Source organism: Cyprinus carpio, chromosome A25 (assembly GCF_018340385.1).
Source record: "Cyprinus carpio isolate SPL01 chromosome A25, ASM1834038v1, whole genome shotgun sequence".
Lineage (NCBI taxonomy): Eukaryota > Metazoa > Chordata > Actinopteri > Cypriniformes > Cyprinidae > Cyprinus > Cyprinus carpio.
Genome location: NC_056596.1, coordinates 7,077,935 through 7,103,285, shown reverse-complemented (window position 1 = coordinate 7,103,285; position 25,351 = coordinate 7,077,935). Strand labels below are relative to the sequence as shown.

The window sequence follows — 25,351 nt, the reverse complement described above, 5'->3', positions numbered from 1 at the left end:
AGCCTCTACAACTGATCCAGAATGCAGCAGCGACGCAGCGAGGGTTGTCTTCAATGAGCCAAAAACAGCTAATGTTACGCCTCCTCTCCTCATCAGGTTACACTGGCTACCAGTAGCCGCTCGCATCAAATTCAAGGTACTGATGCTTGCCTACAAAACGACCACTGGCACGGCGCCAACTTACCTAAACTCACTAGTTCAATCTTATGCACCCTCCAGAAGTTTGCGCTCTGCAAGTGAACGGCGCCTTGTGGTGCCATCCCAAAGAGGTTCAAAATCACTCTCACGGACTTTTTCCTGGACTGCTCCCAGCTGGTGGAATGACCTCCCGATCCGAACAGCTGAGTCTTTACTCATTTTCAAAAAAACATCTAAAGACTCATCTTTTTCGCCTGCACTTAACCAACTAATACTAGTACTTACCTTTTCTTTTTCTTGTCTATCATATTAAAAAAAAAAAACCAAAAAAAAAAAAAAAAAAAAACCCTGGCTACGTGTTCTGTACTAGACTAACTGAGACTTGTCATAGCACTTGTATACCGTTGTTGTTCTCTCGTTGATCTGATTGTTTCTACTGTTCTCTTTTGTAAGTCGCTTTGGATAAAAGCGTCTGCTAAATGATTAAATGCAAATGTAAATGTATATGTCAACATAAATTTGTTAATTAATTCACTGTGAACTAACACGAATAAACAATGAACAGTTGTATTTTATTTTATATTATATTACTAACTAACATTTACAAAGATGGGTATTTGCTTGAAATAGATATAACGTCAGGCCTATTGCTCATTGTAGCTTATGTTAGCTAATGCATTTGCAAATTTGAAAAAAATGGACCATATTGCAAAGCGTTACCCTGATTTAATAATGTAAATATTTGCTGTCGCTATATATTTCTCTTTTTAGGAATTGTATTAGGTGTATTTCCGTTTTATTTTCTAATAAATGTATTTTGTAGCTCAGCCGCACCATCAGAGGTCGCCAGTTAAACCAGCTGCGAATTACTCGCTTTTGTGCTGCGCGCTCATCCTCTGCGCATGCGCACCTGTCTCTTCCCTCCCCGCTGGATCAAAGTGCTGCTTGTCCGCGCCGCCGAAACGCCGAAAATGGCAAAACTGGTGGGACCTCTCCGTAAAGAGCTCGCGAATTATTCGTATTTACAGATGGATCAAAGCAGCCGGAAACAGGAAGTAGTGGTGGAGCATTTTTTATTCCTCGGTATGAAGTAGTAGTCACAAAGAGGACAACCGACTATCTGTCAGTTTACACTGTTGAGTTAGCAGCAGTTTTACTGGCATTAGGGTGGGTGGAAGAAAATAACCAGAACCAGGGTGTCGTTATAGCCTCAGACAGTTTATCAGCATTATTAAGCATTCAATCTGGGAGAGCGTCATGTAGACAAGACCTCATTTATCAAATACTCCACTTGCTTCTCACACTTCATAATAAGGGAATGGCTGTCTCCTTCCTTTGGGTTCCTGTCCATGTAGGGGTGGAAGGAAATGAAGTTGTGGATATGCTAGCAAAAAACTCTACAAAGCATGAAACAGTAGATGTACAAGTACCAATATAAGTAGAGCAGAGGTCAAAACCATCATAAAGCAACATTCACTTAAAATATGGCAGGAATATTGGAACACAGCAGATACAGGACGCAAGTTATACAGTATACAAAATCAATTAGTCACAAGCATGAGGAAGGGCAGAAGCCCAAGGGAGGAGATGTTAGTCTCACGTCGTAGAATGGGTCACACTGGTTTAAATACAACATTGCACAGAATAGGAAAACATCCCACTGGATTATGAACTTATTGTGATGTACAAGAGACAGTGAAGCATATACTGTTAGACTGCAAAACATATGAAGAAGATAGGGAAGAATTAAAGGCACAATTGGATGAACAAAGCATGACACTTGAGCATTTATTAGGGAAAGCATCTGGGAGAATACACAATTTATTAATTTTATTTTTGAAAAACACTGGGTTAAGGCAAAGGGAAAGAATATTGAAGTGGTAAGTTGGAGGAAGGCGTACTCTCTTTGTGCTGCAGGAATCAGGCCCCATTATCACAGATCCTCATTTATAACATTCTGAAATAAAAATGAGAGCCGTGACTTGTATATGCCAATGCATTATTTGTTATATCACATGTTTTAAAAAAATAATGCTTTTCATTTCATCGTGAACCTAAACCAGCCCTTTTCTTTCGTGCTGTGTTCTGCTCCTTACACATCTCCCTTGAAAACACTGACCAAGGTGGCCACACTTCACATCAAATTCAAAAATGTTATTTTAAAATGAAAATGTCTTTAATATTGTAAGTATGGTATCAGACAAAGATTATGTTTTGTTTCAACTAACAGCATCTTGTCGCCTGTGATAAGGCTTCTACTATGTCTTTGAAGTAACAGGGTTGCTAGTATTGTAGTTTCAGCTATAGTTCTTTTTGTACACAGGGTTATGAAACTGCAAGGTTTTTATTAGCAGGATAATTCAATGCTTTTTCTATGAATGTGCATAATTATATAATTTAATCAGTTGGTTACTGTTTAAAAATCAAACCAAAACAAAAAAAAAAACAAAAAGTGAAAGTGATGACATTTGTCAAGTATGGTAACCCATACTCGAAATTGGTGCTCTGCATTTAACTCATCCAAGTGCACACACACAGCAGTGAGAAGTGAACACACACCCGGAACAGTGGGCAGCTATATCCAGCGCCCGGGGAGCAACTGGGGGTTCAGTGCCTTGCTCAAGGGCACTTCAGCCATGGGTATTGAAGGTGGAAGAGAGCGCTGTTCATTCACTCCCCCCCACCTACAACTCCTGCCAGCACAGAGACTCGAACCTGCGACCTTCTGGTTACAAGTCCAACTCTCTAACCATTAGGCCACAGCTGCCCCCAAAGGGTTATGGTAAGATTGTAATCTGACAAATGTAACAAGCATAAAGTGATAAAAAAGCACACACCTAATTGATATTGAAGAAAGATTATGTTGATGAGGCTATCAGTGTTTTTTTATTTGTGTTACAATGGCACGCAACCAACTTTTTAGGGTGTCCTATTTTGGCTTTAAAATGCATGGTAAAAAATAAACACCTAAGTAATTGTAAAACTGAAGATCATATTAAATGATACAAAATGTGGGAAATGCAAAATTGGCAGTTGATTTTTTAGTTACTAAATAATGAATAATGCAAATAAGCACATTGTTTAATTATGGGATTTTATGCCATTTTAAAAATGGTGCGCTACAACGGCACACAACCTGGGGACTTTTAGGGACCCTTTAAAATGCATTATGGTTTCATGCTAGCATGGTTTTGTACTTTCTTTAACGATTACTATAGTGTTTTTTTTTTTAATATCTTCATAGTGTTTTGTTTTTTTAATTATCCTCATTTGCAGATTGACCTGGACACCATTGATGTCAGCAACCTCAACAGACAATTCCTGTTTCAGAAGAAACATGTTGGAAAGTCTAAAGCTCCGGTAAACTGTATCACTGACTTCTACGTGTGTGATTTAAAAAATCTGCATCAGACAATGATTCCCTCAGAACCCATTCACTGCATCGTGTGGGCCAGATATCTCTTTAAGTAAGTTCTCTACACTAATATGTCTCGTTGAAATATAATTACACATGACTTGTAATTTATTTAGTTTTCCACATTTTGTTCTGTGTTTTGTTTCAGTTTTAATGCACTTTCCACAAACAATACTGAATGTAAAAGAAAATCCACAGCTGTGAATTAATGATAGAGAGAGCGGTTGTGCGTGTGTGAATTCGCTGTGTCTGTACAGTGTGTCTGTAATAATAGTGTTGCAAGTTTAATTACTTCAGAAGCCTTTTAATGTGCCATCGAAGCTTCTTTATGAATAAATATGGAGTTTGTAGCATTGACAAGTTTTTGTGCTCCTGAATGTTTGTGTATGCACAGTGCAGTCTCTGATGTTTATGTGCTTCAATGCAGCGCGGTAGAATAGAACAGTGATTAAACTGACAGGACTTTCCCTCAAAAACACATCAAAACCACCAGCGGTGGACCCTTCACCACCACAGGGGTAAAAAACTGTCACCGTCGCAGCACTAGTCTCGTCACAGAGGCTAAACTGATGATATTTATAAACTAGGGCCCTATGAAATCAGTTTGACCCATTCCCAAAACCTTTTTTTTATGTTTTTATTTTTCATAACAAAATTATTTTTAAAATGGTTTTAATTTTTAATCATCAAAAAGGATTTCTAAACAGTTAAATTCATAAAACTTGTAACAATTAAAAAATTTCTTAAAATTAGCAATAATAGGGCACTATGAAATTAAGTTTTTTTTTTTTTCACCACGTTACCTTGTTTTATGATTTGATACAAATGTATTGAAAATGGTGGATGTCAAATAAATTCATTATACTTTACCAAAATAAGGGAACAAATATTGTGTGATATTCCTTTTCCTAGATTGTTTTAATAAACTGTTTTAATAAACTGTATTAATCTTATTAGTATTACTTTGAGAAGTATGTTCTGCTTTATAATAGTAAAATATTTCAGTCATAATTTCTTTAAAGTATTTTTTAGTGGGTTTATTGAAGAGTTTCTGTGTGTATCTGATGATAGTTTTATCAACTGAAATGGTGTATGAATACTATTAACTTGTATTTGAAAGCTAATTTAATTATTCTCCTCTGCTTGCATGCTATTTTGGATTGCCTCCCTAGTCAGCTTTTTGGCGAGGAGGATGCGGATCAGGAAGTGTCACCTGACACAGCTGACCCTGAGGCTGCTTGTGAGTATTCACACATTTACAACAACTTATTTACTTCTTCAGTGGTGGACATTCTTTGTGCTTAATCGAAGTTTAACCAGTCATCAAACAATCCACTCCAGGTCTCACATGCAGGATCTGAAGGATGTGACCAATAATGTTCACTATGAAAACTACCGGAGTAAGAAACTAGCAGCTGTCACCTGCAACGGGGTCGACGCCACCAAGAACAAGGGCCAGCTCACAAAGTATGAGAACAGTTCTATTTTTAGCTCAATGTTTTTCAGTTTTTGTCCTGGACCCACTTCCATGGAATCGAGTCTGCAAAGTTTGTCGAGGCTCTCCTGTAGCCTAACGGTCAAAAATTCTTTAAAAGTCTAGTCTTCAAGACATAGTTCACCCCCCAAAAAAAAAAAATCCCTAAAATTTAACTTTTCCCTCCGGAAAAAGTTTTGAAAAAATTTTCCAACCAAATAATATGAGTCCTCTATCCATAATATTGCTTCATCCAATGTGGATTATTGTGATGTTTTTATCAATTGTTTGGACTCTCATTCTGACGGCACCCATTCACTGCAGAGGATCCATTGATGAGGAAGTGATGTAAATTTTCTTCTAATCTGTTACAATTGTTGCAGTGTCTCTCTTGTAGGAGTCCCCTGGCCCAGATGGAGGAGGAGAGGAGGGAGCATGTGATGAAGATGAAGAAGATGGAGACAGAGATGGAGCAGGTCTTTGAGATGAAGGTCAAAGAAAAGAAGCAAAAACTGAAGGACTCTGAAGCAAAGGTGTGTATGCGAGCACGCTTGTGTTTGGTTTCTAGTTCTAAATAATTATTTTGTATTTTTTATTAGCATTTGCTCACGTTGCTCTCCATGTTTGTCATGGCTAATATCACAAATACTTAACTAAAAATCCTTGGGCATCTTTGATGCAGTTGGAGCGGCGTCACGAACAGATGAAGAAGAATCTAGAAGCTCAGTATAAAGAGCTTGAGGAGAAGAGGCGCCAGTTTGAGGAGGAAAAAGCCAACTGGGAGACCCAGCAACGCATCCTGGAGCAGCAGAAACTTGATGCATCAAAGTGAGGCTCTCGCTGTTCTTTCAGCTCAATTCTTCAGTGTCTTTCTCTTAAAATAGCCTTTCTGTAACTCTCTGCATTATTCAGTCCCTAAATAATGCAGCTAGCAAAACAATATTTTAAACAAGGAACTGCACTCGTGCACAGAAGTAGAGAGTGACTGTCCCATTTGCCGCTTACACATTGATAATCTGCATTCAGAATTAAGTTTTAGCCTGAAATAAAGTTTTAGTATTTAAAATAATAATTATTATAATTTAGTTATTTTAGTGTATTTTAAATATTTTTTTACATTAATATTTTACATTTTAATTTAATAAAATGTATGATTTAAAAATTATATAAGATATATTAGATAATTCTGTATATTGTTGTTTGTTTTGAACTTAACTTTAGTTATAATTTTTTAATTAGTATGTTATTCATGCACTAGAAATTTCAATAGAACAGCAATTATTTCAAAAAAAAAAAATTGTGACATTATAAAAGTCGTTACAGTCACTTTTGATCAATATGAATGTGTCCTTGCTGAGTATTATTTTCTTTCAAAAAAAAAAAAAATCTTATCTTAAACTTCTGAATAGTAGTGTATAGTATTGCAATCGGTATACATAATAAGCAGAGGCATAAAAAGAAAATAACAGTATCAATCATTAAAATTTTTAATAAAATATTGAAATTTACAGTAACCATAAATACATACTTAAATTTGACTTTACAGGGACTTTAACGTCAACGCTCCACACTCCATCCCATTAGGTGGCAGTAAACGCACCTAAAGCTGGTTTGCGTCAAAGAAGAAGAAGTGGTTTGACTGGGACAGTACCCTGTTTTTATACAGTCTATGGAAAGGACCAGAGCGCATTGGTTTTATTCACAGATGGATCTAAGGATCCTGATACTGGATATGCTGGGGCAGCAGTATATATTCCAAGGTGTGAATTTTATATCAAGAAAAGAGTAACCAACCATTTATCAGTATATGCTACAGAGCTATTGGCAATATTATTGGCCCTACAGTGGATAGAAGAGAAGGAGGTAAATAATTGCATCTGATAGTTTTTCAGCACTTGAAAGTATAAAATCTGGCAGGTCATCAGTTAGGATGGCTATTATTAACGAAATATTCTGCAGGATGTATGAAATGAAAGTTAAAGGTATGTCTACACAATTTATTTGGGTTCCTGCTCATGTTGGAGTAGAGGGAAATGAGAAGGTGGATATTCTGGCCAAACAAACTCTAAGAATAAAGCAAGTAGATCTACATATTCCATTAAGTAAAGCAGAAGCTAAAGTATACATTAGAACATATGCACAATCAGTATGGCAGATATATTGGGATGACCATGGAACTGATAGACATTTGTATAATATACAAAAAACAGTTGATGGTGTGAGAAAGGAGAATAGGAATCGAAGAGGAGGAAATATCATTACACGTCTTAGAATTTGGCATACTGGACTTAATAGTACATTATATAGAATTGGTAAGCACCCAACTGGGGAAAGTATACACTGTAATCAACAAGAAACAGTTAAACATGTATTACTTCAATGTGGAAAATATAACATTGAAAGATATCGCCTTATTCAGTCAATGAAGAAAGTGAAACACCATGACTTTTCTTTGTCAGGTTTATTGGGGAAATCAGCTAATAAGATATATGATGACATTGTTAAGTTTATAAGAGAATGTGAATTAAGTAAGAGAATATAGATTAAGAGGAAAAGAAAAAGGAAGAAAAAGAATATATGTGTATGGATATGTATATATTAATGTATATACGAGGAAGGGTTTTTTTCTTGGCCCCTTCCCCTCTCTCCCCCTTCGTAGATAATGCATAAATCTTGATCCACACTCCAGTCCAGTCGGTGGCGGTAATGCACCTATAAGCTGGTTTGCCAACCGCCAATAAAACACCAAAGAAGAAAGAAGAAGAAGACCTGAGCCAGAGCTCGTCTACGGAGAGCCTTCCCACTCCCTATTAAGTCCTATTGTACCGAATTTTGGTTGCAGTTCCACCAGAGTTCCGTGAGTGCAAAATGAATGGGAGTCTATGGGGCTAGACGGCTAAATTTGTCCCTTTGACCCGATTGCCGTTTGCAAGTTCAACATGGGTTATAGGTGGAAAGTTGAATGAACGAGTACTTATGTCCTTTCTTACAGGTTGAGTTGTTGTTGCCCATAACACGCTAGCATTCTGCTAATGAACGTATAACGTATGACGTCATTGACATTTTAAAAGACTTTTTAAAGCAAATAAGATGAAAAAATCTAACCCAGCAATGTGTAATTTCTTTGCATCTCCTTTCGAATACAACATTCAAATTACTAGACAAAAAATTATATCCTGAAAAAAAGTGGATTTTGTGGGGTATACCGCCATTGACCTCCATTCATTCTGCACTCTTCTTCTTCTTCTTTATTGTCGGTTGGCAAACCAGCTTTTGGTGCATTTCCGCCACCTACTGGGATGGAGTGTGAATACCTAGGGTGATGGAATGGAAAACTACTATCTAGTAATACACACACAAAAAAACAAAACAAAACAAAAAACCCTTATTTGTGTAACCTTATATTCTGTTTATCAACCGTGTATCTCTCAAATATTTAAATAAAATAGTGTACACTTTTGGTTGTATCTGTGCACTCTGAAATAAATCTTTTATTGCAAGCTGAACTTTCAGTTCCTTTAGATCTTCCACAAGTTGAGCTCGTTCCTCATTATATGCTTGACACTGAACAAGCACATGCTCCACTGTTTCTGCCACCCCACAATCATTCTGCACTCGTCCTGTGAGCGCCCTCATATGGAATCAGAGTGGAACTGCAACCAGTTCAGAAGCCGGAAGTGTAGTGAGAGTGAAACTTCTCGCCATATTAGACATTCTCTGCCTGAGCGCATTCTGAGCGTGTCAGCTGCGCGTGAGGTCGGTTCGACGGAGACGCTGTAAGCTTCGTTTCTGTCAATAACAAAGTCTAGTTTTTTTTAAATTGTAGTTAATGCTAGAGTACAACAGTTTTTGACAAGTATCTTGTGCTGGTGTTTTAACGACTGCGTCTGATGCATTTTCTTTTAGATCAGCGTAAATGCATACCTCTTTTTTTCTTTTGTTTTAACTTTTCACCCGGCGTGACAAACGCTAACTTTCCTGGTTTGTAACATTGCAAACTGCCGTTTGATTTACTTTCGCTTCTTTTTTGTTTTAGTTTGAGGTAAGATACAAATGCTATAAACTCTGTAGGCTAGTTTTCTTTTCTAACTGGTAACAAACTCTAACAACTTTTTAAATTGAAATGTTACAAGCTTTGACTCTCACGTGTTTTACGCACGTATCTGATGCTTTTTTGTTTGTTTGTTTGTTTGTTTGTTTGTTTTGTTTGTTTTAGATAAATAACCAGTAACCTAGTTTTCTTTTTATTTAATTTGTAACAACTTTAACACCTTTTTAAATTGTTTTAACAACTCTTAAATTCATACCTTGAACCTTTTTTACTCTTTTCCGGGGACAAAATACGATCATTACATTGTTTCTATTTCGTCTATGTTTATAACCTTTTTCTTGAAATGCATTGTATGTAAAACCTTAATAAAAACTTCCTTTATACCATTTTCACGTTTTCAGATTTTAAAGTTCAAAGCACATAGTTTTGAACAGTTTTCAATGGCCCCACATACAAAAACACTTTTGATCATAAATTCCTTTTAGGAAAATAAAAAAGATGGGCTCGGACGGGGAGGGGGGGTCCAAAGAGGTGTACAAAACAGATGTCTTTTATGACCCTCATCAATCAAATTTTTGGAGACAAGCCACACTATACTCTCTCTAGCAGAACAGTATTTGAAAGTTCTTAAATGTTTTTTGGTAGCACATCACGTTCCTTAATTAACTATTTTCTGAACTAGGACCATATTTGGAAACAGAACACCCAAAAATTAGCGTACATTCATGTAATTTTCGGTCCTGTCACATTATCTCACTCACTGAGAAACAAAAACACATTTAGAAAGGAAATTGTTTGGAGCAACAAACATTATTTTGGATACAACTGTTGCATTTTCACTGATAAAGCTCACGTTTCTCTATTTCTCCAACTTTCACACAAAATTTGCCTCTAGATGTTGAAACCCTGAGGAAAAAAGTTCCAATTTAATATGGTTGTTTGAATTTCCGTGACACAATATATTTTAAAATAATGTGTGGAATTTGGAAATTATGAAACTGAAACAGCACCTTTCAGAGATTAGAGAAGCTGATTAAACTACAACAACATTGTTCTTTAGAAAACAGATTTGACACTAAATATGAGGGATTTCTCTGCAGAACAACTGTATCCTTGTGTTAAATTGTGTACACCTTTGTAAATATGTAAATAAATAATTCAGACTACAAGAGAACATAATATGAGTTTCAGAAGTGATGAGCAGGACCAGTCCAAACACCAGAACACAAGATGTTCTCATGGTTTCTGATCTGAAGTTGATCTGTAGGCTTTGATGATGAGTTTTTGGAGAAATCTGAAGGAATTAGAGGCTGCTTCATGCTTTAAATATTTTCCCAGTGTGATGTTATAGAAACTCAGATCTGAGGTTTGATAAGCACTGAGATGTTTTAAACACCCACCTTTCCTGGACCTACAACCACACACAAATCTTCTAGTATGTTGTTTTAACAGAAAAATCATTATATGTCTTTATCTATCTATCTATCTATCTATCTATATATATATATATATATATATATATATATATATATATATATATATATATATGTATATATATATATATATATATATCAGTATATTATCTTAAGAGTAGAGTGGCATCTTTGTAATGTTTGTGTGTGGGTGTGTGGCAACAAAGAATACCTATATGCCTTATGTAATCAGAAACTATATCGTTTCAGGTTTGTATTTATTTTTATGAGATGTTTTCTTGATGAGAGTAATACCATCGTTTCTACTATTTATGCTAATTTAATAGGCCTACATGAATATGAACACATTCAAATGAGTCTGACACCAGGTAATCTCATTGCATTTTAATATTTATGTGCATAGATTAAGTACTAAATTACGGAGCCCCGAACATGACATACAGGAAAAAAATAGTAGGGTAAATCGTGTGTATGATTTATTAATTAATTCCCTCAATGTACTAAAACGTGCACACGATTACTATTGCGTTCCCTCGATTTACTATTTCGTTCACTCGATTTATAAATTGTGCGCACGATTTACTAATTCGTTCCCTCGATTTGCTAAAACGTGTGCACGATTTAGCAAATCGAGGGAACGCAATAGTAATTGTGAGCACGTTTTAGTACATTGAGGGAACGCATTAGTAAATCGCGCACGATTTACCCTACTATTTTTTCCTGCATGTCATGTTCGGTGCTCCGTACTAAATGAAAAGGTATCACTTTACAAAAAGGTTCCATAAATGTTGAAATTAACATTAAATAAGATTAATAAATGCTATAGACGTTTTGTTCATTCTTGGTTAATGTTAACTAAAGTAGCTAACTAATGTTGACTAATGAACTTTATTGTAAAGTGTCACCAATGAAAAGAGTTTAATTCAGTTTCAGGAAATGTGAAAATGCATTTCTTAAGAAAGGACAGTTGTATAAAGCAGTAACAGCATTATTTTGTGCATAATGTATTGTGTTTATTTCTTAAGCTGGATGCTCCTTCATATATTTCTTCATCCAAGCCTCTGCTGGATCCACACAAAATTCAGTTCTAGGTGTCGTAACCCTTCGGGGGGAAAGTTCACATTTTCATAAATACACAAAATTCATTTTATTATTTGTCTACAATTTAAAAGGAGCATCTGGCAGTTTTTCCAAATAATATATTTTAGAGTTAAATACTTACACAATGGCAGGGACAGGGCAACGTGAACTTGTCTTCACCGCACTCTTAATTTTGTGGGTTGGAATTTGAAAGTCGACAAAATCAAAGCAGCACCTCTGAGGAATTGCAAGAGCTGTTGGTGAGATAAAATATATCGTCTAGTTTTAGGAGAGAACCATGAAATTGACCATATCCAACCAAATATTATTTTAATATTATTCATCCTTCAAAATAAATTTCCTTCAAAATAAAGTTCCTTTCTAGAACTTTAGGTTGTGTGAAGGACCATATCTGGCCGGTTAATCAGCATATCTGTTTGTTTCTGGGTTCTTTCAAGCTCTGTATGTTTTTATCTTACTGGAGAATACAAAGTTCATTGACGAACATGCAAAGCTTCCACTATGGTACCTATCTGTAAAATTATTTTGTTTCTAATTTGATCCATTTTAATCACTTAAACTTTATGTACAACTTCATGTCTTAAATAATAAATAATAATTTAGTCAGAAGCAAAACTGTACTTCAAGAGAACTTACGCTCAGCCTCAGAAGTCCGGGCCATCAGCAGGACCAGCCCGAACACCAGACACAAAGAAGATGCCCTCATGGTTTCTGATCTGAAGCTGATCTTCAAGCTTTGATAACCAGCTGTTGCAGATGTCTGAGAAAGTCCAAGTCTGCACCACATTCTTAAATGTTTTTTTTCGGACATGATGCTAAATAGAAACTCAGATCTGTGGTTTGATAAGGAAATACACTGCAGTCCCCCTCCTCTTCTACAAAGCCCACACAGAGAATAACATTTGCTATACTGAGTTTGCATGATTTTTGCAAGCAGAGATCGTCAGAAGATAAAATACAGGAGTCATAAGTTTACAGCACATCTTCAGAGAGATCAGTTTTTTGCTGATGCCCATTGCAAGAAAGAAAGTCAGACATCTTTTAATTATTTTCAACGTGTGTAACATATTGTGTAAAATAATATCTGCATTGCATTCTTTATGTCCAAAGCACAGAGGGACTGTAATTCTTCAATTATATGAGTCAAATTCACAGTGGAAAATTAATTTTCCACAATCACACAAAAAAGTACATGCACTGACATGGGTTTTCAATATACAAATATTAAACTAGAATGGAGTCGTGTTATAGTAGGGTACATAATGGAAATAATTATGTATATATGTAAGTCATGGCCTAATGGTTAGAGAGTTTGACTCCTAACCCTAAGGTTGTGGGTTCAAGTCTCGGGCCGGCAATACAACGACTGAGGTGCTCTTGAGCAAGGCACTGAAGCCCCAACTGCTCCCCGGGCACCGCAGCATAAATGGCTGCCCACTGCTCCAGGTGTGTGTTCGCGGTGTGTGTGTGTTCACTGCTGTGTGTGTGCACTTTGGATGGGTTAAATGCAGAGCACGAATTCTGAGTATGATGTCACATCACTTAATTTGTGTGATAATTTCATGCAAAATTAATAAAAAAAAAAAAAAACACTTTAACAGATCAAAATTTAATTAAAATATGAATATGCATAATTTTTCATAATGCTATGAAATCCTGATGCAAATATAATTATTTATTATATAAATATTAAATGTATTATTTAATATGTATTATTCTTAATTTCAAATGTAATTATTTAGAATGTAAAATATTATATAAATATCTGTTTATAATATTAAATGCTCTTTACATATTAAATAAAGGGTCGTTCTTCTCAAAACCATGGAAAGTGTACAATATGTATCCTCATTGTTCCTGTGGCTCAGTGGTAGAGCATTGCGTTAGCAGTGCAAAAGGTTGTGGGTTCGATTCCCAGGGAACACATGTTAGGTAAAAAAAGAAAAAAAATTTTTTAGCCTGAATGCACTGTGCTTTGGATAAAAGCGTCTACTAAATGCGTAAATGTAATGTGCAGTAAATGACACATATGCAAAAACTGTACTAGAATGTGTAAATGTGAATGAATATATATATATAAGTATCAGGGGCGTTTCCTCCGAGGAGGCAAGGGAGGCAGTGTCTCCTCTCCTGAAAATTGGATGAGAAAATAATCGATCTACTCTACTTTTAAATCTCTACTCTTGTTTTCCTGTGAGCACTCAGCCTAAATGAAGAAAGTTATGGCGTTATTGACTAATTATAAAGTAAACAACTCTTCTGCTTAGATTTAGTCATATAATAATCTGGCTAAAAACTGTGCATGTTTATTTGTTTTCAGCAATATTCATGATAAATTTGACAAATACACCAGTAACGATTTGATAATTTAACAGAATAGCATGCAGACCTGCTAAAATATTATTACTACTTTAAAGTACAGTGAATGAACCATAAACAAGACTCATTCAGCAGAACATCAAAACCCCTGAGGAACCACCAGCAGTGTGTCGTTTTTATTTCTTTAGTAAGTGACATGAGAAATGACTCATTTTGATGTGACTCATTTTGATATGAGGTACTTAGTGTTATGTATTATATGACCAAATTAGTCACACAGACTAATGTAAGATTTGAATCACTCTATTGGCCTTTTTCAGGATTTAATTTAATTAAGTGATTTAAAGTTTCTCCATATAATTCCAGGACAAAGTCATCCACTTAATCTACATTAATCTTGACTATTTTGTAAATTCCCTTTTAAGAATTAGTTTAAAATGTGTTCTTGCCAGAAGAGCAGAACGGGCCTTTCAGTTCACTGGAAAAGACACACAGATCAAAAGCATCGTTATTCTGAGAAAAACACCCTTCTGAAACTGTCGCCTATACTTCACAACTTCAGCGGTGACTATTTAATGCACTGCAATTTTGGTCTTAACCACATCATTCATTATTCAGAGGAGCAAAGCTGCATGAAAATGCAATGTTGGGTGTGCATATATACAAATATTATACGAATGTATGTATATGTATGTGTGTGTGTGTGTGTGTGTGTGTGTGTGTGCACATATGAATGTATTTAGATATTCATTCATATTCATTTATCTCTCTCTCTCTCTCTCTCTCTCTCACACACACACACACACACACACACACACACACACACACACACACACACACACACACACACACACACACACACACATATATAAATAGCAAAATCATTGAATCATTACTTCATTATTATATTAGTTGTTTATTCTATTTATATTCTATGTTTTCATTATTTCATTTCATCATATTTTCATATTTAAATAAACAAATTCAATCATTAAAAATAATGCAATCTAAAAAATACAGGATGTGTTTTTTTTTTTTCAAAAGTATAACTTTAATTTTAATTTTTTAATTAGTTTTTTTAATTACTTCATAATTTACTGTTGGAGGAAGGCAGACTCTCTCTGTGCTGGATGAATCAGGCCCCATTATCACCGACTTCAGTTATGAAAATGAAAGTCATGGGCTGTATATACACATTTGTATTAATCTTTTAATCTTTGTAAATTGCAAAATCAATGAATACACATTTAATCATTATATTATTTGTTTATTCTTATTCCATTTCTGTCTATTGTTATTTAATGTTCATCTATTTAAATAATAAATAAATAAATTCAGCCATCAAAAGTAATGCAATATAAAAAAAATACACGTTTTAACACATTTTATTTATTTATTTATTTATTTTTCAAAAGTAATACTGAAAGTAACTAAAGGTGGTAACACTTTACAAAAAGGTTTTATTTGTTAACATTAGTTAACTATACTGGTTTACATGTAGGCTACTAACAATGAACAATACTGAAGCATAAATATTAAACGAATACTAATACTAATAAATACTAAATACATTTACATTACATTTATGCATTTAGCAGACGCTTTTAAAATCAAAATTGTTATATATCAACATTAGTTTGTTAATTAATTCACTGTGAACTAACACGAATAAACAATGAGAAGTTATATTTTTACTAACTAACATTTACAAAGATGAATATTTGCTTGGATTTTAACAAATTTGACCATACTGCAAAGTGTTACCCTGATTCAATTATGTAAATATTTGCTGTCACTATATATTTATTTCTTTAGGAATTATATTCGTTTTAAATACGTTTTATTTTCGGATAAATGTATTTTGTAGCTCAGCTGCACCAACAGAGGTCGCCAGTTAAACCAGCTGCGCGCTCATCCTCTGCGCATGCGCACCTGCCGCGCGTCTCTCTCTTCCCTCCCCGCTGCTTGTCCGCGCCGCCGAAACGCCGAAAATGGCAAAACTGGTGGGACCTCTCCGTAAAGAGCTCGCCGACTCCCTCTCCTCCTGCCGGGTGCTGGTGGTCGGGGCGGGAGGCATCGGCTGCGAGCTGCTGAAAAACCTGGTGCTCACCGGCTTTAAGAATATTGAAGTGGTAAGTTGGAGGAAGACGGACTTTCTTTGTGCTGCATGAATCAGAATTAATTAATTATGAATTATGAATCAGGCAATTAATTTCATTAATATTCTAAATATGGTATAAAACAAAGATTATATTAAGTTTTACTAAACCGCATATTGTTGTCTGTTATACAGCTTTACTATATCTATGATATTATTATAGTTTTAACTTAGTTATTGTTAATCTTATACACAGGGTTATGAAACCGCAAGCTGTTGTTAATTTAAAGCGGGTTTTTCTACAAATATCCATAATATATATAATAATTATATAATTTAATTTAATCAGTTGGTTACTGTTCAAAAGGGTAAAAGGGTTATGGTAAGATTGTAATCTGACAAATGTAACAAGCATAAAGTGATAAAAAGCACACACCTAATTGATATTGAAGAGTTTATGACCTGAAAATATTATGTTGATGAGACTTTCAGTGTTTTTATTTATGTAGTATTAAGTGTTACAATGGCACGCAACCAACTTTTTTAGGGTGTCCTATTTTGGCTTTAAAATGCATGGTGAAAATATCTAAGTAATAATAAAACTGAAAATAATATTAAATGATAAAAAATGTGGGAAATGCAAAATTGGCAGTTGATTTTTAGTTACTAAATAATTAATTATGCAAATAAAATAAACCTATTGTTTAATTATGGCATTTTATACCATTTTAAAAATGGTGCGCTACAACGGCACACAACCTGGGGACTTTTGGGGACCCTTTAAAATGCATTATGGCTTCCTGCTAGCATGGTTTTGCACTTTCTTTAATGATTACTATAGTGTTGTGTAGTGTTGTTTATTAATTATCTTCATAGTGTTTTGTTTTTTAATTATCCTCATTTGCAGATTGACCTGGACACCATTGATGTCAGCAACCTCAACAGACAATTCCTGTTTCAGAAGAAACATGTTGGAAAGTCTAAAGCTCCAGTAAACTGTATCACTGACTTCAACTTGTGTGATTTAAAAATCTGCATCAGACAATGACTTATTAGTGTGTTTCAGGTTGCCAAGGAGAGCGTGCTTCGGTTTTGCCCATCTGCGAACATCACTGCTTACCATGACAGCATCATGAAGTGAGTCCAGTTACATATTACCAAGATAAAGACTTGGTGTTTGAACATTTGATAGTGCATTTCAAAAGTTAATTTGTCTGTGGATACTATAGAAAGCACTAATTCTAAGGTCAAAAACTTTGAGGTCCAGTGTTTTTTTCTTTGCACTTTGCAGCCCAGATTACAACGTGGAATTCTTCCGAAATTTCCAGCTTGTCATGAATGCTTTGGACAACAGAGGTGTGAATTATTTAGCCGTCTTTGGTAAAAGTTAAGGAATGCTAAATTTCTAAAATGTCTTTTCTTTTGTCCTTGCAGCAGCAAGGAATCATGTAAACAGGATGTGTTTGGCAGCTGACATTCCCCTCATTGAGAGCGGCACGGCTGGCTATCTGGGAAAAGTCACAGTTATCAAGAAGGCAAGGCTCTTCTATTAAATCATGTTGCTGTATTCATCTCAATGTCACACTCTTGGCATTCACATTTTGTACATTTGCAAACTGCAGGGTCAAACGGAGTGCTACGAGTGTCAGCCTAAACTCACGCAGAAAACCTTCCCAGGTTGCACCATTCGCAACACTCCCTCAGAACCCATTCACTGCATCGTGTGGGCCAAATATCTCTTCAAGTAAGTTCTCTACACTAACATGTCTCGTTGAAATGGAGTGTGTACAGTCGTGGTCAAAAGTTTTGAGAATTACATAAATATTGGAAATTGGAAAAGTTGCTGCTTAAGTTTTTATAACAGCAATTTGCATATACTCCAGAATGTTATGAAGAGTGATCAGATGAATTGCATAGTCCTTCTATGCCAAGAAAATTAGCTTAATCCCCAAAAAAACTTTCCACTGCATTTCATTGCTGTCATTAAAGGACCTGCTGAGATCATTTCAGTAATCATCTTGTTAACTCAGGTGAGAATGTTGACGAGCACAAGGCTGGAGATCATTATGTCAGGCTGATTGGGTTAGAATGGCAGAGTTGACATGTTAAAAGAAGGGTGATGCTTGAAATCATTGTTCTTCCATTGTTAACCATGGTGACCTGCAAAGAAACACGTGCAGCCATCATTGCGGTGCATAAAAATGGCTTCACAGGCAAGGATTTTGTGGCTACTAAGATTGCACCTAAATCAACAATTTATAGGTTCATCAAGAACTTCAAGGAAAGAGGTTCAATTCTTGTAAAGAAGGCTTCAGGGCGTCCAAGAAAGTCCAGCAAGCGCCAGGATCGTCTCCTAAAGAGGATTCAGCTGCGGGATCGGAGTGCCACCAGTGCAGAGCTTGCTCAGGAATGGCAGCAGGCAGGTGTGAGCGCATCTGCACGCACAGTGAGGCGAAGACTTTTGGAAGATGGCCTGGTGTCAAGAAGGGCAGCAAAGAAGCCACTTCTCTCCAAAAAAAAAACATCAGGGACAGATTGATCTTCTGCAGAAAGTATAGTGAATGGACTGCTGAGGACTGGGGGGCAAAGTCATATTCTCCGATGAAGCCCCTTTCCGATTGTTTGGGGCATCTGGAAAAAGCGCTTGTCCGGAGAAGAAAAGGTGAGCGCTACCATCAGTCCTGTGTCATGCCAACAGTAAAGCATCCTGACACCATTCATGTGTGGGGTTGCTTCTCATCCAAGGGAGTGGGCTCACTCACAATTCTGCCCAAAAACACAGCCATGAATAAAGAATGGTACCAAAACACCCTCCAACAGCAACTTCTTCCAAAAACCCAACAACAGTTTGGTGAAGAACAATGCATTTTCCAGCACGATGGAGCACCGTGCCATAAGGCAAAAGTGATAACTAAGTGGCTCGGGGACCAGAATGTTGAAATTTTGGGTCCATGGCCTGGAAACTCCCCAGATCTTAATCCCATTGAGAACTTGTGGTCAATCCTCGAGAGGCGGGTGGACAAACAAAAACCCACTAATTCTGACAAACTCCAAGAAGTTATTATGAAAGAATGGGTTGCTATCAGTCAGGATTTGGCCCAGAAGTTGATTGAGAACATGCCCAGTCGAATTGCAGAGGTCCTGAAAAAGAAGGGCCAACACTGCAAATACTGACTCTTTGCATAAATGTCATGTAATTGTCGATAAAAGCCTTTGAAACGTATTAAGTGCTTGTAATTATATTTCAGTACATCACAGAAACAACTGAAACAAAGATCTAAAAGCAGTTTAGCAGCAAACTTTTTGAAAACTAATATTTATGTGATTCTCAAAACTTTTGGCCACGACTGTATGTTTGGGCATAAAAATGATCTTCTAACTTACAAATCTCAAAGTCCACTCCAAGCGGAGATATTTTGTTTTTTAAAAATCCCTTTTCAAGAACTATAATGAACAGCTCGTTTGGACTACAGCTTTAGTTTTCTGGGTTTTGTGATATCACAAAGCGGTCCATTAGAAAATCATTCAAATAAATCCTGCCTACAGAAATTTGAATGGTTGGGGGGTGGGGAGGGGCGAGGTCATGGTTAGAACACTTGGTTGAGTGCATCAGACAAGACGGCAATGAAGAAGTGCTGCTGTAGCCTCAAGATTTCACAAGTTATTACACATGCACCTGAATAATTATGTATGTAAATATGTATGTTACAATTATGAAAACGTTTTTATAATAAATTGCTGACAGTACAATACTGGACAATGATGTAATCTGCAGAATTTAAACTTCAATTATGAGACTACAGCGTTTCCCATACATTGAGTGCTGCTGTTTTTATATCACTGTATTTCTGAAGGAAACCGACTGTCTTCAGAAAATTCAATGTCATTTTCATTTAATCTTACAATGTCTGATAAAGCAGTGGGGTTTTTTTGAGCGGGAGCACTGCTTTGTGTAAAGTGGTTACCGGGGAAACCTCGATCTCTCCCACTCCAACAGCGCCTCCTGCTGGCAGAGAATGAATTTGCATAAATATGCCGCCTGTATAATAGTTTCACTGCAATTCCTGTTATAATGTTAGAATTAAATAACAATAAAAATAATACATACGCACTTATCTGTACATAGTAAATGCAGTTATTTTTAAGCAGTTGTTGACATCCTATCTAAAAGGTGATTTAGCCAAAAAAAAAAAAAAAACAATAACGTTACCACTCTAATATGTCTTGCAATATTTGTGCTTGCAACAGTTCTGTGCGATCCTCTTGTTTAATATTCTCTAGGTCTGAATCCAGCTCAAATTGATATAGCAATATTGACTCCATCCTTAACTATACCAGAGCAGACGGAACTTGCTGCTTTGGCAAGGGGCGGGGCAGTACTGAAACACCATCTAAACTGTTCGCCAATCACAACACACTGGGATAGCTAACCTATCACATCATATTTAGTTTTTCAGATGTCGGGCCTTCATCAAACCCCGGAACTAATCAAGCCGTTTGTGCAAGGCGGGGGAGAATGGTATTGTAATAATGTAAATTACAGGTGCTGGTCATATAATTAGAATATCATCAAAAAGTTGATTTATTTCATTAATTCCATTCAAAAAGTGAAACTTGTATATTATATTCATTCATTACACACAGACTGATATATTTCAAATGTTTATTTCTTTTAATTTTGATGATTATAACTGACAACTAAGGAAAATCTCAAATTCAGTATCAGAAAATTAGAATATAACTTAAGACCAAAACAAAGAAGGGATTTTTAGAAATCTTGGCCAACTAAAAAGTATGAACATGAAAAGTATGAGCATGTACAGCACTCAATACTTAGTTGGGGCTCCTTTTGCCTGAATTACTGCAGGAATGTGGCGTGGCATGGAGTCGATCAGTCTGTGGCACTGCTCAGGTGTTATGAGAGCCCAGGTTGCTCTGATAGTGGCCTTCAGCTCTTCTGCTTTATTGGGTCTGGTATATCGCATCTTCCTCTTCCCAATACCCCATAGATTTTCTATGGGGTTAAGGTCAGGCGAGTTTGCTGGCCAATTAAGAACAGGGATACCATGGTCCTTAAACCAGGTACTGGAAGCTTTGGCACTGTGTGCAGGTGCCAAGTCCTGTTGGAAAATGAAATCTGCATCTCCATAGAGTTGGTCAGCAGCAGGAAGCATGAAGTGCTCTAAAACTTCCTGATATACGGCTGTGTTGACCTTGGACCACAGAAAACACAGTGGACAAACACCAGCAGATGACATGGCACCGCAAACCATCACTGACTGTGGAAACTTTACACTGGACCTCAAGAAATGTGGATTGTGTGCCTCTCCTCTCTTGCTCCAGACTCTGGGACCCTGATATCCAAAGGAAATGCAAAATGTACTTTCATCAGAGCACATAACTTTGGACTACTCAGCAGCAGTTCAGTCCTTTTTGAAGCGAGACGCTTCTGACGCTGTCTGTTGTTCAAGAGTGGCTTGATACAAGGAATGCGACAGCTGAAACCCATGTCTTGCATACATCTTTGTGTTTTAGTTCTTGAAGCACTGACTCCAGGTGCAGTCCACTCTTTGTGAATCTCCCCCACATTTTTTAATGGGTTTTGTTTCACAATCCTCTCCAGGGTGCGGTTATCCCTATTGCTTGTACACTTTTTTTTCTATCACATCTTTTCCTTCCCTTCGCCTCTCTATTAATGTGCTTGGACACAGAGCTCTGTGAACTGCCAGCCTCTTTTGCAATGACCTTTTGTCTCTTGCCCTCCTTGTGCAAGGTGTCAATGCTCGTCTTTTGGACAACTGTCAATTCAGCAGTCTTCCCCATGATTGTGTAGCCTACAGAACTAGACTGAGAGACTATTTAAAGGCTTTGCAGGTGTTTTGAGTTAATTAACTGATTAGAGTGTGGCACCAGGTGTCTTCAATATTGAACCTTTTAACAGTATTCTAATTTTCTGAGATATTGAATTTTGGATTTTCCTTAGTTGTCAGTTATAAACATCAAAATTAAAAGAAATAAACATTTGAAATGTATCAGTCTGTGTGTAATGAATAAATATAATATACAAGTTTCAGTTTTTGAATGGAATTAGTGAAATAAATAAACATTTTGATGATATTCTAATTATATGACCAGCACCTGTATGTAAAAAAAAAAATGCGTTTTTCGAAACACCAAGCATTAGAGCATGTTCTAGTACACCCCCAAAACAAATTCAAGACATTGTTAAAGAGCATAATAGGACCCCTTTAATTTTAATGCACTTTGCACAAACAATACTGAATGTAAAGGAAAATCCACAGCTGTGAATTAATGATAGAGAGAGCGGTTGTGTGTGTGTGAATTCACTGTGTCTGTACAGTGTGTCTGTAATTATAGTGAAGCTGCAAGTTTAATTACTTCAGAAGCATTATGAAGTTGTTGTAGCCTTTTAATGTGCCATCGAAGCTTCTTTATGAATAAATATGGAGTTGGTAGCATTGACAAGTTTTTGTGCTCCTGAATGTTTCTGTATGCACAGTGCAGTCTCTGATGTTTGTGTGCTTCAATGCAGCGCGGTAGAATAGATCAGTGATTAAACTGACAGGACTTTCCCTCAAAAACACATCAAAACCACCAGTTGTTGACCATTTACCACCACAGGGTAGAAAACTGTAACCGTCGCAGCACTAGTCTCGTCACAGAGACTAAACTGATGATATTCCTAAACTAGGGCCCTATGAAATCAATTTTACCTATTCCCGAATTCTGTTTTTATGTTTAAATTTTTCACAAGTATGTTTTTAATTTTGTTTAATTAAGGTTCTAATCAGTAAAATTCATAAAACTTTAACAATTTAATAATTTCTTAAAATTAGCAATAATAGGGCACTATGAAATGAAGTTTTTTTTCTGCAACCTCGTTAACTTGTTTATTATTTTTATACAAATGTATTGAAAATGGTGGATGTCGACTAAATCCATAATACTTTACCAAAATAAGGGAACAAATTTTAACATTTGTATCTGTACGTTTTCTTTATTTAAAGTATTTTTTGGTGGGTTTAGTGAAGAGTTTCTGTGTGTATCTGATGATAGTTTCATCAAGGGAAATGGTGTATGAATACTATTAACTTGTATTTGAAAGCTAATTTAATTATTCTCCACTGCTTGCATGTTATTTTTCATTGCCTCCCTAGTCAGCTTTTTGGCGAGGAGGATGCGGATCAGGAAGTGTCACCTGACACAGCTGACCCTGAGGCTGCTTGTGAGTAGTCACACATTTACAACAACTTATTTACTTCTTCAGTGGTGGACATTCTTTGTGCTTAATCGAAGTTTAACCTGTCATCAAACAATCCGCTCCAGGTCTCACATGCAGGACCTGAAGGATGTGACCAATAATGTTCACTATGAAAACTACCGGAGTAAGAAACTAGCAGCTGTCACCTGCAACGGGGTCGACGCCACCAAGAACAAGGACCAGCTCACAAAGTATGAGAACAGTTCTATTTTTAGCTCAATGTTTTTCAGTTTTTGTCCTAAATACCCTTCATTTGGATTGAGTCTGCAAAGTTTGTCGATCCTCTCCTGTAGCCTAACGGTCAAAAATTCTTTAAAAGTGTAGTCTTCAAGATATAGTTCACCCAAAAATAAAAATTTGCTGAAAGTTTTACTCACCCTCAAGCCATCCAGGATGTAGATGAGTTTGTTTCTTCCTCGGGAAAGGTTTGGAGAATTTTTTTCAGCCATAATACGAGTTCTCTATCCATAATATTGCTTCATCCAACGTGGATTATTGTGATGTTTTTATCAACTGTTTGGACTCTCATTCTGACGGCACCCATTCACTGCAGAGGATCCATTGATGAGGAAGTGATGTAAAATTTCTTCTAATCTGTTACAACTGTTGCAGTCTCTCTCTTGTAGTAGTCCCCTGGCTCAGATGGAGGAGGAGAGGAGGGAGCACCTGATGAAGATGAAGAAGATGGAGACAGAGATGGAGCAGGTCTTTGAGATGAAGGTCAAAGAAAAGAAGCAAAAAATGAAGGACTCTGAGGCAGAGGTGTGTATTCGAGGATGCTTGTGTTTGGTTTCTAGTTCCAAATAATTTTTTTTTTTTCTTTTTTATTAGCATTTGATCCAGTTGCTCTCCATATATCTCATGGATAATATCACAAATACTTAACTAAAGTTCCTTTGACATCTTTGATGCAGTTGGAGCGGTGTCACGAACAGATGAAGAAGAATCTAGAAGCTCAGTATAAAGAGCTTGAGGAGAAGAGGCACCAGTTTGAGGAGGAAAAAGCCAACTGGGAGACCCAGCAACGCATCCTGGAGCAGCAGAAACTTGATGCATCAAAGTGAGACTCACGCTGTTCTTTCAGCTCAATTCTTCAGTGTCTTTCTCTTAAAATAGCCTTTCTGTAACTCTCTGCATTATTCAGTCCCTAAATAATGCAGCTAGCAAAACAATATTTTAAATAAGGAACTGCACTCGTGCACAGAAGTAGAGGCTGACTGTCCCATTTGCCTCTTACACATTAATAATCTGCATTCAGAATTAAGTTTTAGCCTGAAATAAAGTTTTAGTATTTAAAAATAATAATAATAGTTATTTTAGTGTATTTGAAATACATTTTTTACATTAACATTTAAAATTTCAATTTGATAATGCATGATTTAATAAATTATATGAGGTAATGTATATAATTCTCGGTGGCTTGTTTTGAACTTAATTTTAGTTATCCTTTTTAATTAGTATGTTATACATGCAGTACCTTTCAAAACTTTGTGGTCTAGTTTTGCAGTCAGTATACATAACAAGCAGTGGCATAAAAAGAAAATATCAATCATTAAAAATTTAAATAGAGGACATGGAAAAATATTAAAATTTACAGTAACCATAACTAACAATTTATTTTAATCAATTTCTTCACTAATGTTTTTGTCTTTTTTTCTCAGGACAATGGAAAAGAACAAGAAAAAAGGAAAAATCTTTTAAAGACATCATGAAGCTCCATTCCTTATAAAACCAGAAACTCCTTGCATCTCTTTAGATGTTCTGATGTTTTATAACCCCATAAGAAACACATGCTGGAGTGCTACATTACAGTTTACTGCACTTTCCATTGCAACATGAATGAAAGGAATGAAACGTAGGATATTTTTATAGTCACATCCACACACGATATCTTCGCCCTCTTCTGGTTGATTATTATATTGCACCACATGCCCAGTATTTCAAGTGTATGTTCTCCACCTTTCGATTAAAGTGAATATATTGACCTTTGAAACTTTAAATTGTGGTTATTACAAACAATAATTCATGACAATAAAAACA

The 25,351-nt window shown here is 36.1% G+C and overlaps 3 protein-coding genes across 7 annotated transcripts in view; 2 read left to right on the top strand and 1 right to left on the bottom strand.

Annotated features, from left to right (window-relative positions):
- LOC109079528 (septin-7-like) overlaps positions 1-7,746 on the top strand; it is a 38,004-nt gene extending 30,258 nt beyond the window's left edge. For 2 of the 3 annotated variants that reach the window (XM_042715180.1, XM_042715179.1), the window contains exons 2-6: positions 4,726-4,793; positions 4,895-5,020; positions 5,425-5,560; positions 5,710-5,855; positions 6,574-7,746. In XM_042715180.1, coding sequence (XP_042571114.1) covers positions 4,902-5,020; positions 5,425-5,560; positions 5,710-5,855; positions 6,574-6,631 — 459 coding nt within the window. In that variant the 5' untranslated portion in view covers positions 4,726-4,793; positions 4,895-4,901 and the 3' untranslated portion in view covers positions 6,632-7,746. Of the gene's footprint in view, positions 1-1,020; positions 1,222-3,414; positions 3,606-4,725; positions 4,794-4,894; positions 5,021-5,424; positions 5,561-5,709; positions 5,856-6,573 lie in introns of those variants that run through there. The other variant, XM_042715178.1, reaches the window with a different exon arrangement.
- LOC109112268 (SUMO-activating enzyme subunit 2-like) overlaps positions 1,026-25,351 on the top strand; it is a 176,253-nt gene continuing 151,927 nt past the window's right edge. Inside the window, exons 1-8 of one of the 3 annotated variants that reach the window (XM_042715171.1) lie at positions 1,026-1,076; positions 15,890-16,063; positions 16,937-17,020; positions 17,096-17,166; positions 17,321-17,385; positions 17,467-17,564; positions 17,652-17,773; positions 23,208-23,275. In XM_042715171.1, coding sequence (XP_042571105.1) covers positions 1,041-1,076; positions 15,890-16,063; positions 16,937-17,020; positions 17,096-17,166; positions 17,321-17,385; positions 17,467-17,564; positions 17,652-17,773; positions 23,208-23,275 — 718 coding nt within the window. In that variant the 5' untranslated portion in view covers positions 1,026-1,040. Of the gene's footprint in view, positions 1,077-15,889; positions 16,064-16,936; positions 17,021-17,095; positions 17,167-17,320; positions 17,386-17,463; positions 17,565-17,651; positions 17,774-23,207; positions 23,276-25,351 lie in introns of those variants that run through there. The other 2 variants (XM_042715170.1, XM_042715172.1) reach the window with 2 other exon arrangements.
- Positions 11,503-12,484, bottom strand: LOC109079520 (C-C motif chemokine 13-like). The gene is made up of 3 exons (XM_019094671.2): positions 12,249-12,484; positions 11,734-11,845; positions 11,503-11,613 (listed from the first exon to the last, which is right to left on the bottom strand). Exons 1-3 carry the CDS (start codon positions 12,421-12,423, stop codon positions 11,532-11,534), a joined length of 369 nt encoding a protein of 122 aa, XP_018950216.2. The 5' UTR covers positions 12,424-12,484; the 3' UTR covers positions 11,503-11,531.

Excerpts from the sequence above, each read along its gene's own strand:
- LOC109079520 (XM_019094671.2), bottom strand. The coding sequence starts at position 12,423 with ATGTCCGAAAAAAAACATTTAAGAATGTGGTGCAGACTTGGACTTTCT. Across the intron at positions 11,846-12,248 it reads CCGGACTTCTGAGGCTGAGC|CTCTTGCAATTCCTCAGAGG; the intron begins GTAAGTTCTCTT and ends TCTCACCAACAG. Across the intron at positions 11,614-11,733 it reads TGCCCTGTCCCTGCCATTGT|GGTTACGACACCTAGAACTG; the intron begins GTAAGTATTTAA and ends TTCCCCCCGAAG.